The following is a 15,420-nucleotide window of genomic DNA, read 5'->3' as shown; positions in this document are numbered from 1 at the left end:
ACGGATTTTTTCCAAAAAGTGCACAACTTATGTTCAAATTCTGATTTCTGTACAATACTGTTTATTTTAATTCCCAAAATATGCATTTCAAATGAATTCGTCACTTTTATAATCAATGAATTCGTTGGTATATCTAAGATTTCGTAGATATTAAAATTGTAGGTTATAAAAATGACGAATGCATGTTTTGAGAATTCAAATGAACAGTGTACCAAATCCAGAATTTCGTCGTATTCAACATACAAAATGAAGATTTACCCAAGAATTAACACACTTGGGGTGCTCTAAGTAAAAGTTGATGTGGAAATAGCAACTCTTTAAACACATGGAGAAAGTGAGAAGAAAGGATCACAAAGAAATTCTTAAGACCGTAGTGTGACATTCTTAAGACCGGATGCTATTGCACAATCTTCGGGATATGCACCAAAACACAACATACATGGTTTCAAGTGGAAATAAGGTCTTCATAGCTTGCTTAATTCAAGCATAGAAAAGATTGGTTCACCGTTCTCATCCAGTTCTTCCTTTAAAGTCCGTTTTTAAATTCTAGATATAGAGGGAAACGTAAAAGACTAAAAAAAAAATGTTGTAGGTAAATAGGACATTTGTCCAAGCATAAAATTGTAGTTGATGGGACATTTATCTCCACCTCAAAAAATACAAAATTATAGCAACTCAATTGTGTTTTATTAAATAGATTTTATGATATTATAAATAAAAATATATATGAAAACATGTTTGGTTCAGATTTTTTTTATACAGATTGGGATATATTTGAATCCGAATCGAAATTGTATCAGATTTGAGATTTCAATCTGAATCTGATCTGAAAACCCAATTTTTTTATTTTTATCCGAACGGTTCAAACCATTTCGAACTTGGGTATATTTCAAATCATTATTAGCTCTAAACCAAACGATGCTTCCCCTCTAACAGATCCTGCATTTCCTTCAATAGACCATATACTTCTATGTTTACAAAGTTTCTAAGCTTGCTAATATTTTTCAACATATTCTTGACTGATTCTTCAAATTCGAAAGTTTGTAAACAGTTACCATGAAGACAGGATCAAAATAATTCTTCACCTCACCATAATTGTGTATCTTTTGGGCAAGATTGCATATGAAATTGGAAAAGAGTATCTTGATAAATTAATATTATTTATCTGCTATGAGCACTTTCGTGGAACAAAAATCTTTGTGTTTAAAGTACATGATACAAATATGAAATATGATTAGAAGGATTGCAAAAGAAGAAAATTTTATTTGGAAATTTTAACTGGTTGTAGGCTAGAGTGCCTTCCCGTGGAGTTTGGAAACTTTGGACAACTCTGTTTCTTCTTTTTTCTTGAGAATTGGATATAGTCAACAATGGGTTGAAGAAATTGTCTCAACTCAGACTATAAGGGGAGTTGAAGGTGTTTATGATGTTGTGAACTTTTGAAATTATTCCACATTTGGATATATTTTTCTGTTGTTTGCTTGTTAATTTGTTGTAATTTAAGATTTGCAATTCTATACATTGTCTAAAAAAACTTCCATTTAGGTTTCAGGCCATGGATGCACCATTTGGATTGTATATTAGATGACTTTGACAATCATCACAACTAGTGACAGGACCCTTAAAAAATAGTACCACAACAATTGATCGAATATAAATTCTAGAACAAGATGTCACTATAGCAATTGATGAAATATAAATTCTGGAACAAACAGACTATAAGACCAACCCTCTAATATAGTTGTTCAAGGTTTTTCATTTCTAGTTCTTATTACAAACACCAGTTTTCTAGCCCAAATTCTTATTCACTCATTTTGTTGTCTACCTATCCTATATAGATAATCTTGTTTTGTGAAAAAGGAAGGGAACAATCCTCATGACTAATGTGAAGGCTGATTTTGAGATAAATCAACCTCGATCATGATTTCCACATTTAATCCGCAAAATGATAATAAAAACATAAAAAAGAAATAGAAGACAGATTTTTTACGTGATTCGACAAACATGCCTACGTCCACGGGCTCGAGGAGCCGTTCCACTATAAACCTCACGGTTACCTGGCCTCCTTCCCTCCTCTTTCTCTCTACCTCCTTTTCTCTTTTCAATGGCCTCAAGGCCTTTTTATAGAAAAGATTTCTAACCCTTATTAGGATACAATTGACCATATTACCTTTATCTAAATTAGTTATTACATTAAAAAGGAAAAGAACCCTCTTCAAATGATGCCACGTGTCCACCTCGGAGTACATGTTAATATTATAAATGGACGATTTGGATGAGCGACGATTTAATCCATTTTGATCTATTCCCTGCTTTTCTCCAACCGAGACCTAAACCCATGGTTGGTTTGTGACCGAGTCACCGAACTTACCCTTGTATCTCTATACTTGACTCGAATCCCTAGGTGTCACGTGTCGCCCCCTGGTACCTAGCAAGAAATATCCTCCACAACTAACTACAACCTCGTGATCCAAATCTAATCTTTCCCGCAGTCACATCATAGACCACCTCCAATGCTTGCTGTTGTGCAACTCCACGGATAGTCGTCGGGTCATTTGGATTGTTTCCAGCAAAACCCAAGCACATTTGTGATGCACTTATTACAAATAATGTCCTCGACTTGTCTAAGTCCACATCAACACCACCTTCAAAATGCAAGGTTATCTTTGCTATTGTGACTGTGTCCAACCCAGAAAGGTCGTAACATGTATCCAAAAATGAATATGGTTGAGCTGGTGAGTACTTCGACATCAAATTTCGAAACGCTGACCAGAGTTCCGAATAGGCTGTTTGTGGCAAATGAGTGATTACAACGACAAAGTCTAAGATGGTACCCAGAGAGGTAAATACTGATGGTGAGATTGCTAATTTTTAATCTGCCACACTTATCCCTAATAGGTTTAGGACATACAATGATGGACGGTGTGGGTTTGTCAAAAGAGCCGTGTATTTGAGACCTGTCTTGGTGGGGGCTCCAAAAGCTAGGTATCCAGTAGAGCTTGCTATTGGTGGGATACAATTAAGAAAATATTTTTCCACACAGTTGACTAGTCTGAGATACAAGTGATATATTATCGCGTCCAAGGCCGAGTAACCCCTCTATTTTTCCAGATGGTCTGGTTGTTTTGACCACAACCAAACATGAAATTGGGGAATACATTTGAAGATGTTAGCGTTATTGTTTCACGTGCAAAGAATCCAATTGAATAGAACTCGACGCTGTATTGGATGCCATAGATGCAGGTGGAGATGGTGGAGCAACTCCCCTTTATTTGGGAGCACTCCTTAGACCTAACTGCAAGAGATATTAGAATATGATGATGACTTGGAGGGGTCGAATATTGGGTCTTGTTGTGGATAGCAATTGACGACACATGGTTGACATTGAATCCAAGTAAAGTCACTGCCAGTGTCAAATGCCAGCGAAAGATCTAGTTTGGGCGTACCAAATCCAATGGTAACTATGTAATTGTTAGTGTCCAAACGGACTGGAGCTTTGGGGCGGAGGCAGCGTACCTGGGTTTTGTCTTGGAGGAGGATTTGGATGGGACTGAGAGTTTGTGTTGTTTCTCTCGATTTCACAGACGGAGAAAGCGAACCTAACCTCTCTTCTCTGTCTCTTTCCTCTCCATCTCTCTCAGACGAAGAAACCTAACTCTTCACCTCTCTTCTCTCTCGATTTCGCAGACGAAGATGAAGAAGCTTTCCACTGAACGAAGCTCTCCTCTCGAACGAAACACATTTCGATCGGAACACTCGAACGAAACCCTAACTCAAACATTCGAGCGATCCCTCTTCCTCTCTCTGAAATATCGATCTCTCAAGCTCCCCCTCTCACGGTCTTCGATTTCTGATTTGTTTTAGGTATGAACACTACAATCTCTCTCGCTATCTTTTTCTTAATCTGAGAGGACTAAAATATTTCGATTTTCAGATACGTTCTCCATTGATTCATTGGTTTGTTTGAAAATTTACTGTAAATGTTTCGTTGATTGTGATATACCTGAAACAATTATTAGAACTTAGTATAATTTTTTGTTTATGATTAGGGTTCTATCTTGATGATTTAGTTCTTTGGTTACGGTTCTCTCTTGATGATTTAGTTCTTTCCTCTCTATACTAGATGTTCCCGCACTTCAATGTACAAATTTTTTGTTGCATTTGTGATATCTAACTGGGAATGTTTTTTATTTGCCAGGGGGGTGAAGCCAAGCTTTTGTCAGAAGATTGGGAGGGAGCTGTTGAAGATATGAAGGCGGTTGCTCAAAAATCACCTCAGGTTTGTCAAATATCAATGCTAAAGATGTACGAGCTTAGATGTAGACTCCCATAAGTCTCTCATTTATTTTTGATTAATCAGTTATTTTTTGTAGCATTTTTTTCTTCTAATGTTCTGATCTTTGTATTGGATTTTAAGGGTAATGGATAGGTTTAGTTAGGTTACCAGAGAGGATGAGGCTAGGGTTTATAAGGTAGGTAGCAATTGGGGCTGTTGAGAGGGTGTGGCAACAGTTTGGGTGGTTGGAATGAGATGCAACAGCAATATTGAGGACTAGAATAGATGTAGGAAGGGTTATGGAGGGATGTTATTGAGTTGGAGGCTAGGGTTTGGTTGGTCTGTATTGCAGGGGCAGGAGGTATGAAGGTAGATGAAGGGCTGAGGTGAGGTTTTTTGGTGCTGCATCAGCTTCAGCATGGTTTGTATGGGTAATGGAATGGTTTAGATGGGTGTTAGACCATCACAAAGTGTTGTGGAGAGTGATTACCAATTTCGATCTATGAACAATCTTTGGTGTAAGACACAATGATCAAGAAGTTGTCGTTCTTGCAGCCACAAATACTCCCTATGGTTTGGATCTTTGAACAATCTTTGTTGCAGCTGTTTGTGGATAAAAAGAGCTTCAACTGCTGATAATGTTCCTGCTCGTGTTCTCAATAAGGAAGGTATTTATACTAATTCGATGAGGAGTTTGTTCTAGTTGAAGATTTATCAATGAATTTACTTCTTTCATGGGTAATAGTTACACTATTATAAGATCTCTTTATGTTTTTATATTCTTATCTAATCGTTCTTCCTTTTGTTACTTCAAATTTTCTGTAATGGTCTGTACTAAGCACAATGTTATATTCATTTACCAGCCATCAGTAGGTTTTATTGAGTGTGCTAGTAGTAAATTGTTTTCTTTGAAGTTTCCAATTGTTGTCAAACTGGAACACCTTTCCTAAGTGCATATTATACATATTTACCACAAGTGCTCAATAAGTACGTTATTGGTATGTATTTCATAAGAATGCATGAAGATGATGTTGTGGAGAAGATAATGGAAATGTTATAGTGATATTTTCTTTTGACAGGCTGGATGAGAAATAAGATAGGAGATAAAGTTTTATCAAGTTGCGAAATGATTTCATAGCCTTTATTCAATCTATAAAAAAAAGGATTTTTGACACCTAAAGCCCTTTCAGTTTTTTTTTTTTTTTTTAAATTGAAATCCCAATTTATGGGAAGTTCCATGAAGCTTGGCATTCTACCTTTCTTCTAGAACGTTATATAGATTACTCAGAACTGACACATGGTCTTGATTTTGTTGAAGAAGATCTGTGAATAAAGGCTTGGTGGTTTTGAGCAGTTGCATCTAAGAGATACAGAGAACTTAGCACGCAAGACAAAGTGACTTTGTGTGTGTGGACAGACTGATTATTTCAAGTCCTCAAATGTTTGGTTAAAACCCCATAACCTTAACTTAGGGTCTCCTAAGGGCAAAAGAAATAACTTCCTGTTATTGCTATTGCGACATAAATCATAATAATATCTTTAAATCCCAATATAAACTAAAAAACTAAATTACATAATTCCTTGCCTTCCCTTTCCCCTCAAATGATACTTACATTTAATTTTACAACAAAATGCTAATTTTTTTTAATCCCCACTGTTCTAGCATGTCTTCTTATTGGGCACTAGCTTTTAGATCACAATAAAAAAAGAGAGAAAACCTAATAGCCCATTTCCCAGAGGGTGCAGATAATCATTCTATTATTTTAATGAGCTCATTAATTTGACATTAATATCATTCAACCCAAGATTTTGTGCCATTTGTAGATCTGAAATCTTAGTAAATTCTTTGGTTTGTGTCTTCAAACAGATGAACACTTGTAACGGGTTCTACTGTGCTACTTTCAATCCAAACAAACCAAACAGTTCCAAGATGTGGACTGAGAACTGGACTGGCTGGTGGGTCATCTTCTCTTTAATTAACATACATCATTATTCATCTTTCCTTGCCATTACATTTCCCCCTTAATTTGTTATAGAAGTTATGGGGTTTTAAACTGATCTTCTTTCAGGTTCAGGAGCTGGGGTAACCCGGATCCACATAGGACTGCTGAAGATGTAGCATTCGTCCTTGCATGGTTCTTCCAATTGGTTGGTGTTTTACAGAATTACTACAGGGTCAGTATTAGCATAGTTATCACCTCTACTGCCTTGATAAAATATTATTAGGTACATTTGATCTTTATCAAGGGTTATAATCATCATCCACAGTACTTCTATAAGGAGCCATTGACCCTCATACACACAACAATCATATTATACTAATCATTAATACACTCACATGAATAAAATCTTTTATGTTAATTTTATTTTGGTTGCATGCTTTCATCAATATCATGGAGGAACCAACTTCGGCCGCACTGCAAAAGTACCATATATTACAATGTCTTACAATTACGATGCACCACTTGATGAATATGGTGATCATATATAAAATCAACTAATTCTATAGTAAATTAAAACTGATCGAGAAATATAACAAAAAGAAAGAGCAAAGCATTAATTAAACATAAATTATGATGCATTCAGGTACTTTGAATCAAGCCCAAATGGGGACGTCTAAAGCAGCTTCATGCCTCCATCAACTCGGTGGAGTCAATTCTCACCCAGAAGTCATCGACCGACAAGGAACTTGGAAATAGTGTTACGGTAACTCAGTATGACGACAAAGTTGGTGGCGGTTCAGTATGTTTCTTGAGCAATACAAACACCTCGAGTGATGCCACCGTCAACTTGCAATCCAACGAAAAGTTCTTAGTCCCTGCTTGGTCTGTAGGCATTCTTCAAAATTGCAGCAAAGAAATCTTCAATTCAGCTAAGGTACATAAAAAAAATATTTTTTCATAAATGTAGCAATCATTTTATTAATAAATCACCAATTATTAAATTTGGATTGAAACACCAATTTTTTCTTTTGAAATACTAACAATTTTTTTTTCCTGAATTATTCTTTTATAGGTCAACTCTCAAGCGCTATTGCTCTCTTTCATTCTGTAAATTCTGTTATCGAATGGGAAAGAAGCTGGGTGTGATATGTTAAAGAAATTCGAAATCTTAGAGAGGATGGGTTTTTACCCTCCCTACAAATTCAGTTCTGAACCAGGATCATTTGGTGAATAATTGAACATTGAGATACCCAGACCTGGTGAATGATGTTGAAATAGTGGGTTTGGACTATGATGCGACGAAAATTAAGCATTGGGTCTTAAAAACACATGGGAACTTGAACATCTTTGGAATAGTTGGAATGGGTGGTATTGGAAAAACCACTCTGGCTCAAAAGATACCCAATGACGGTGATGTGAAGAATTACTTCGATTATGTTTTTTTGGTGACTTTTTCCTGAACATTCAAATTTGAAGGGTCGATCTAGAATATGTTGAAAAAAATTAGTGAGCGTAGAGACTTGGCAAGCATAGATCTATATGATCAATTGAAGGAACTACAAGAGCTGCTGGAGGGGAAGAAATATTTGGTTATATGATCAATTGAAGCTTCATGGTTGAATAGTTTGAAGTCTATTTTGCCTCAAAGGAGTAGTATCACGGTTACAACTAGGAATGAGGATGTAGCTCTCTCAATGGGAGCCACTAAGGCACATACATCATCCTCAGCTTCTCTCTGATGAGGACAGTTGATCATTATTCTCAAAAATTGCATTTACAAGGGAAGGTCGGTGGCCGGATCTAAAGCTTGAGCACATCAGTCGAGAGATTGTGGATAGATGTGTAGGGCTCCCATTGGCGATCAAAGTCATGGGGAGGAATGATGATGAGTAAAGGAAGTTCGACCAATGAGTGGGGGAGAATATCTAAGAAGTTGAAAGAAGAGTTGAGTAAGAAAGGAGAACCCATTTGTGTTAGAATTAAGTTATGATGAGCTTCCCTCGTATTTGAAACCTTGTATGTTGTGTTTGGCCATATTTCCAGAAGATCGGGAAATACTTTCAATCGAGATTATTGCATGGTGGATCGGTGAGGGCTTTGTTCGAGGAAGGGAAAACTCAAGGTCTGCGTATGAAATTGGAAAAGAATATCTTGATGAATTAATTAGCCGTTGTTTATTACTGCATGAACATATGGAAAATCTTGGATCAAATTTTTACGTGTTTAAAGTACATGATTGGTACGTGAAATAATTAGAAGGATCACAATGGATGAAAATTTTATCTGCATCGGTGATGGGGGAAGAAGTCAGTCTTATTGTATCCAATCACGTCAAGTAGGCATGGTGTTGAATATGGATATGAATTTTTCAGTGGAGAAACCAATTTCAAATCATTGCCGAACAATGACAGAGATTGATGTAAAAGAGAGGGAGGAGTTTGTTCAAAATATGGGATTGAAACTATGCCAATTAAAACAGTTGAGGGTTTTGAATATTTATTTCCAAGTGTCATCTGACCTGCAGTAGTTTGTCATGTGATACAAAACTCCAGATTGGAGAGACTTTCAGATTCTATTGGAAACCTTCAAAGCCTCCAAATGTTATGTCTATCTGATTGCCTTAATTTAAAAAGACTACCAAAAAATCTAGGATCTCTGGAAAAATATTATCTGGTTGGTCTATAGAATGCCTCCCCAGGGAGATTGAAAACCTTCAACAACTATCTATGTTCAGTTTTGATATGAAATCAATATTCAAGGATGGGTTTCGTATTTCTGGATTGAAGAAATTGATTCAATTGAAACAACTTTTGCTGGACATAGATTTAGAAGATAAAATAGAAGGGGAGCTGAAGGTGTTGTCAGAGCTCCCACAATTAGTGTGTTTAGGAATACACTTTTCATTCTCTTGCAATGATGATCAGCTACGCTTAAAGATAGTTGTTTATGAGCTTCCACCTCTTCAACAGCTTTCAGATCTTTAAAACTCGTTAGAGGTGTGGAGTGTCCAAAGTTGAAGTTACTCCCTTGTGAGGTGAGGTGGACCAAGATCGTATTTGCTTTTGGAGGAAGAAAGAAGAATTTGTGTTTGTTTGATGTATTTCTTTCCTTCTTTGTTTTAGTTTATATTAAGTCTTCCAATTCTTCTGTAAATTATTCTCCAACACTTTAATTAACTCTCCATTGTATTTGTATTCTCTCATTTTAACATTTTATTTGAGCCATGATTTGCTTACCTGCTATGGATTTAAATGGCTGATAATTAGGGATTTGATAGAGAAACATTTACTTCCCATTGAGTTGAATTTGACGCTGTATCCCTCTCACATCACTCAGTATACTTGGACTTGTCCATTTGATCAAGGATCAATATGGTCAAACGATTTAATCCTAGATCAAGAGCATGTCTAACCTTTGATCATTATGTTGAAGATTAGGATCATGTGGCACAAAGCTATTTCTCGTGCAACCAATTTAAATTTCCAGTTTGATTGGTGAGAAACATTTTAACTTAGATTGTAGACCATACTTGATGTCATCAAGACCTGTATTTTTACTATTAATAAAAATATTGTATTTATGTCGTGACCTGTTATACTTGATTGCCCTTGTAGAAGGAATTCCAGGAAAATAGATTTTCAAAGAAAATATTTCGTCTTTTCTTCCCCAATTCTTTATATTTTTCTTACGAGGTGATAATGCAATCTGGATTCTTAAGTTAAAAAAAAAAAAAAAACGACAACCCAAGTTTTTGGGTTGTAAAATTGGAGAGGCTTGACATTAAGAATGTGCTAAATAAATGATAATAAATTCAGAAAGCAATTCTCAATGCTAAAAACACTTTTCAAATGCAATTCCAAATGAGTACTTAGTCATTTAAATTAATTTGAAATGACTTATTTGCCCTTCAACTCTTCAACAAATGATAAGATAAGGACAAGAGGGGGTACACTAAATGAAAACGAAACGAAACCACAAAAAAAGAAAAAAGAAAAAAATGCTAGTGGTATTAAAAACTCATCTTGTAATGTCTTATAAAATATCACAACTTTAAAGACCTTCATCTCGTACAAAACTTGCTTCTCTAAAACTTTTCTGACTGTGTAAATGTGTTTGTGTATAGATTGCATTTCTGTGTTTGTATCTTTGCTTAAGAAAGCTCTTATCATTTCCACAATAGAATTCATGACTCTATCTATACACATAGTAAGTTTTTTTTTTTTTTTTTTTAAGTTTCTTTGCTTGATTATATCGCTTATTATAAAATTTTTTTTTTTTTTTTTTTTGGGTAACAATAATTAAATAACCTAATTGGATCTTTGCAGGAGAATATCAAAAAAGAGGGAAAGTAATCTAAGGCATAAGCAACTATAAGCCCTTGTAAGTATTTTTTAATCTGTCATGTATTTATTTCCTTGTTATTACTTATTACTTTAATGGTTTATTCATGGAATAGACTCAATTTAGGCACTACCAGAACAAGACCCATTTAAAAATTGGAATTCTATTCAGATCTACACCCAACCCAACGGTTATTTGAAGGATCTTGGTTTGGACTCTCTTCAACTCTACGATACTAAAATAAGTACCGTCTATAACACATTGATAAATAACAAAAAATTATTGATTTTGTCTACATATATTTTTTTTTATAGGAAAATATAGAAAAATTAACTAATTATGATCATATCTAGGGCTGGCAATGATCCGAAATATACCCAATATCCGAACGGGTCAGAACCAATTCGATCTGAAAAAACATGAAAAATCAGATTTTCGTATCGGATTCGGATTGAACTCTATCTGCTCCAAAAAGAAATCCGATTTGAACATATTTTAATATTCTTAATTTCAAAATGTTTTAGTCTTTTTTATTTTCCTCTATATTTGTAGTTGAGAAGTGGAATTTTTTAAAATTTTATATGATTTATATTTTTAAATTTTTTTTAACATTGATAATTTGAAAATAAGGCATGTGTTTGGATCGGATCGGATCATATCAGATCGATTTCAGATTAAGCATGAAATGAAACGGACGGATTCGATTCGCATATTCATTAATCCGATCGGATCTGGTTCACATTTAAAAAATTTTGGGTTGGTATTGATCCGATACCGAACCGGTCTATTGCTAGCCCTAATCATATCCAATAGGAAGAAAATTGGTATTCACATCTTTAGTATTATCTTATCGAACATATATGGTAGATGTTATACTTTCATTTATTTATGAATTTTGATAATATGACTCGATTTTTGGCTAATGCCCGGACGCCGTTTTCTCTCTCCTGTCCATAGTGAAAAAAGACAACTTTATGATCTGATCACCTTGTGACATTCAAAAACATGATCAAATGCAATGGAGTTGTAGATGACAAAATTATATGATCTCTAAAAGAAAAATAATAAAAAAAAAAGTTATTTTGCACTGTTGAATTTTATTTTTAAATTTGGATGCTCTCTTGTCGCCCATTTTCAACACCTTGGATCAAGCTTGAAAAATAATATTTTTTTTTTGAATATGAATATTTCATGAAATCTAGAAGGCTATGTTGTTGGATTATAAATGTAATAATCAATGTGGGACCAACAACCCTTTTTAAGATTTGAAATCTAAAAGAATAAATATGTGGGTAGCGAGCAAGAGAGAGAATCCCTCTATTGCTGATGTCATTTGCGCCACATGTCATACATTTATTGGGCTATAAGCAGATGCATCAAATGCATGCACCAAAACCACGTCATATTATCAGCACTCTTTATTTATAATTTATATGCTTTTTTAATGTTCGAAGAACCAAAGGACCACCTATCCATATCGATTGAAATTTAAATTTTAAAATTTAAATTTTGGAGTTTAGTGGCTGTACATCTTTAAAGTCAAGATCTAGTTCAATTTTATTTTTCAAATCCAATCTAAACCACCAAATCTAGGGGGTTGAGGTGGCAAAATCATGGCTTCACCCCTGTGTGCAAATTCACTTTCTCTTTAGAATTGATTTTCCTAGAAGACAAACATACAATGATGGATTAATCTTTTTTTTATTTTTTATGGTATAGATTTGAACTTCAATTTTAAAAGTCAATATTAATAAACTGGACTAAATGCCCCTATTTTAACATTTTAAAAATATGTTATATGTTCAGGAAAAATGTTGGATGCAGTCATCAATGTTCTTATAAAAAACTTGGTCGAAAGTCTCAAAAATGAAGCTTCTCATGTGCTTGAGTTCCATAAGCAGTTTAAGGCTGTGAATCAAGGGCTTCAGTTGATGCAAAGCTACATCAAATGTGTGGAGAAAATGAGAAGGAAGGACCACAAGGAACCTCTTAAGACAATTGTGGGACAATTTAGAGAGTTACTATATGATGCAGAGGACATTATCTCAGATTGTGAGTTATTTTTCAATTCAGAAAGAAGAAAACGAGCTTCAAAATTCAAGCACTATTGCTCTCCTTCGTTCTGGAAATTTCGTTATCGAATGGGAAAGAAACTGGGTGAGATAAATCAAGAAATTCAAAATCATAGAAAGAGGATGGGTTTTTACCTTACTACAAATTCAGTCATTCTGAACAAGGAACATTTAGCGAATAATCGACCATTGAGATACCCAGAGTTGGTGAATGATGCTGAAATAGTGGGTTTGGACTATGATGCGAAGAAAACTAAGCATTGGGTCTTAAAAACACATGGGAACTTGAACATCATTGGAATAGTTGGAATGGGTGGTATTGGAAAAACCACTCTGGCTCAAAAGATACACAATGATGGTGATGTGAAGAATTACTTTGATCATGGCTTAATGGTGACTGTTTCACAAACATTCAAATTTGAAGATTCAATCCAGAATATGTTGAAAAGCATTAGTGAGCCTAGAGACTTGGCCAACATAGATCTATATGATCAGTTGAAGGAACTACAACAGTTGCTGGAGGGAAAGAAATGTTTGGTTATCCTGGATGATGTATGGAAGCCAGATGAAGGCTTATGGTGGAATAGTTTGAAGTCTATTTTGCCTCAAAGGACTAGTTGTGTCATTGTTACAACTAGGAATGAGGATGTAGCTCTTTCAATGGGAGCCACTGAGACATGCATACACCATTCTCAGCTTCTCTCTGATGTGGACAGTTGGTTATTATTCTCAAAAATAGCATTTGCAAGGGAGGGAGGGAGGTGTCCGGATCCAAAGCTTGAGCACATTGGTCAAGAGATTGTGGATAGATGTGGAGGGCTCCCATTGGCGATCAAAGTTGTAGGAGGAATGATGATCAGTAAAGGAAGTTCAACCAGTGAGTGGGGGAAAATATCTAAGAATTTGAAAGAAGAGTTGGATAAGAAAGGTGAACCCATCATTTCTGTGCTAGAATTAAGTTACGATGAGCTTCCATCGCATTTGAAACCATGTATGTTGTGTTTGGCCGTATTTCCAGAAGATCATGAAATACATTCATTCGATATTATTGCATGGTGGATTGGTGAGGGCTTTGTTCGAGGAAGGGAAAACTCAAGGTCTGCATATGAAGTTGGAAAAGAATATCTTGAAGAATTAATTAGTCGTTGTTTATTGCTGCATGAACATATGGAAAATCTTGGATCAAATTTTTATGTGTTTAAAGTACATGACTTGGTACGTGAAATGATCAGAAGGATCGCAATGGAAGAAAATTTTATTTGCATCAGTGATGGGGGCGGAGGTCAGTCATATAGTATCCAAGCACGTTGGGTAGGCATGATGTCGAATATGGATAAGAATTTCTTTAGTGAAGAAATGAATTTCAAATCATTGCGGACAGTGACAGGGATTGATGTAAAAGAAAGTGAGGAGTTTGTTCAAAATATGGGATCAAAACTATGCCAATTAAAACGGTCGAGGGTTTTGAATATTCATTTCCAAAAGTCATCTGGACCCCCTGCAGTGGATTGGTTGAGTGGGATAGGATCATTGCAGCATCTTGTTAGTCTTGTGATACATGACTCTGGATTGGAGAGACTTCCAGATTCTTTTGGAAACCTTCGAAATCTCCAAATTTTATGTCTATTTGATTGCCCTAATTTAAAGAGATTGCCAAAAAATCTAGGATCTCTGGATAAACTGAGCATCTTGGTGCTATTTGGTTGTTGGTCTATAGAATGCCTCCCAAGGGAGATCGAAAACCTTCAACAACTGTCTATGTTCGGTTTTTCTTTGAATTCAATAGTCAGGGATGGGTTTCATTTTTCTAGTTTAAAGAAATTGACTCAACTCCGACAACTTTGTCTGAACATCGATACAACAGATAAAATAGAAGAAGGGGAGCTGAAGGTGTTGTCAGAGCTCACACAATTGGTGTGTTTAGTAATAGGTTTTTCATTCTCTTGCAGTGATGATCAGCTACTCTCAAAGATAGGGGATTATGAACTTCTGCCGCTTCACCAGCTTTCAGATCTTTATCTGTTTGATTATCCAGGAAAAAGGGCACCCGTTTGGCTCAATCCTATTTCTCTACCCAATTTACGTCATCTTCTTATTTTTAAAGGTAATATTGCTCACTTGAATCCAGACTTCTTTGGAAGGAATGAAGAAGAGGTATGGAAATTGGAGTTCTTAATGTTAAAGGATTTGTATGCACTGGAAGAGAAGTGGCCGAGAATGCAAAGAGCAATACCCTCCTTAAAACTCCTAATAGTTGTGGAGTGTCCAAAGTTGACGTTGCTCCCTTACGAGGTGGACCAAGCTGGTACTTGCACTTGGAGGAAGAAAGAAGAATATTATGTGTATGTTTGATTGTTGTGTGATGTATTTCTTTGCTTCTTTGTTTTAATTTATATTAAGTCTTCCAATTCTTCTGTAAATTAAGTCTGCATTGTACTATTTTCTCTCTTTTTAGCATTTTATTTGAGCCATGATAGAGACATTTTGCTTCCCATTGAGTTTAATTTGATGATGCTGAATCCCTCTCACCTCACCCATTGTACTTGGACTTGTCCATTTGATCAAGCATCAATATGATCAAATCATTTATTTCTAGATCAAGTGCATGTCTATCCTTTGATTAGTATGTTGAAGATTAGGATCAAGCGGTGCAAAGCCATTATATTGACGTTAATCGCACCTAATATTGCAATGTGTGTATCGAAAGCTTTATCGTTGGTATGCATGTTCTTGCTTTCTTTCTCCGTAGAACAGACTTTGTACTCTTCTGAGCGGTTTTTGAGCTTCT

At 35.4% G+C, this 15,420-nt stretch overlaps 1 protein-coding gene across 3 annotated transcripts; it reads left to right on the top strand.

Moving 5' to 3' along the window:
- Window positions 1-3,044: 3,044 nt before the first annotated feature.
- On the top strand, window positions 3,045-15,163 carry LOC147381415 (disease resistance RPP13-like protein 4). 3 transcript variants are annotated; one of them, XM_086430430.1, is made up of 7 exons: window positions 3,045-3,457; window positions 3,688-3,864; window positions 4,199-4,279; window positions 4,832-4,944; window positions 6,144-6,232; window positions 10,545-10,599; window positions 12,367-15,163. In XM_086430430.1, the coding sequence occupies exon 7, from the start codon at window positions 12,372-12,374 to the stop codon at window positions 14,982-14,984; it is 2,613 nt and encodes an 870-aa protein (XP_086286556.1). In that variant the 5' UTR covers window positions 3,045-3,457; window positions 3,688-3,864; window positions 4,199-4,279; window positions 4,832-4,944; window positions 6,144-6,232; window positions 10,545-10,599; window positions 12,367-12,371; the 3' UTR covers window positions 14,985-15,163. The 3 variants fall into 3 exon arrangements, with proteins under 3 accessions (XP_086286556.1, XP_086286555.1, XP_086286557.1); XM_086430429.1 differs by lacking the exon at window positions 3,045-3,457 and having other exon boundaries at window positions 3,464-3,864; XM_086430431.1 differs by lacking the exons at window positions 3,045-3,457; window positions 3,688-3,864; window positions 4,199-4,279; window positions 4,832-4,944; window positions 6,144-6,232 and adding an exon at window positions 10,273-10,425.
- Window positions 15,164-15,420: the final 257 nt, after the last annotated feature.

This window comes from Akebia trifoliata, unplaced genomic scaffold (genome assembly GCF_017979445.1).
Source record: "Akebia trifoliata isolate Shusen 1 unplaced genomic scaffold, ASM1797944v1 Contig00503, whole genome shotgun sequence".
In the NCBI taxonomy this organism is placed as follows: Eukaryota; Viridiplantae; Streptophyta; class Magnoliopsida; order Ranunculales; family Lardizabalaceae; genus Akebia; species Akebia trifoliata.
Note: the sequence above shows the minus strand (reverse complement) of the source record. Positions and strands in the feature narration are given on the sequence as shown.

Bases quoted from the DNA above. Each gene is read 5' to 3' on its own strand.
- LOC147381415 (XM_086430430.1), top strand. From the start codon at position 12,372: ATGTTGGATGCAGTCATCAATGTTCTTATAAAAAACTTGGTCGAAAGT.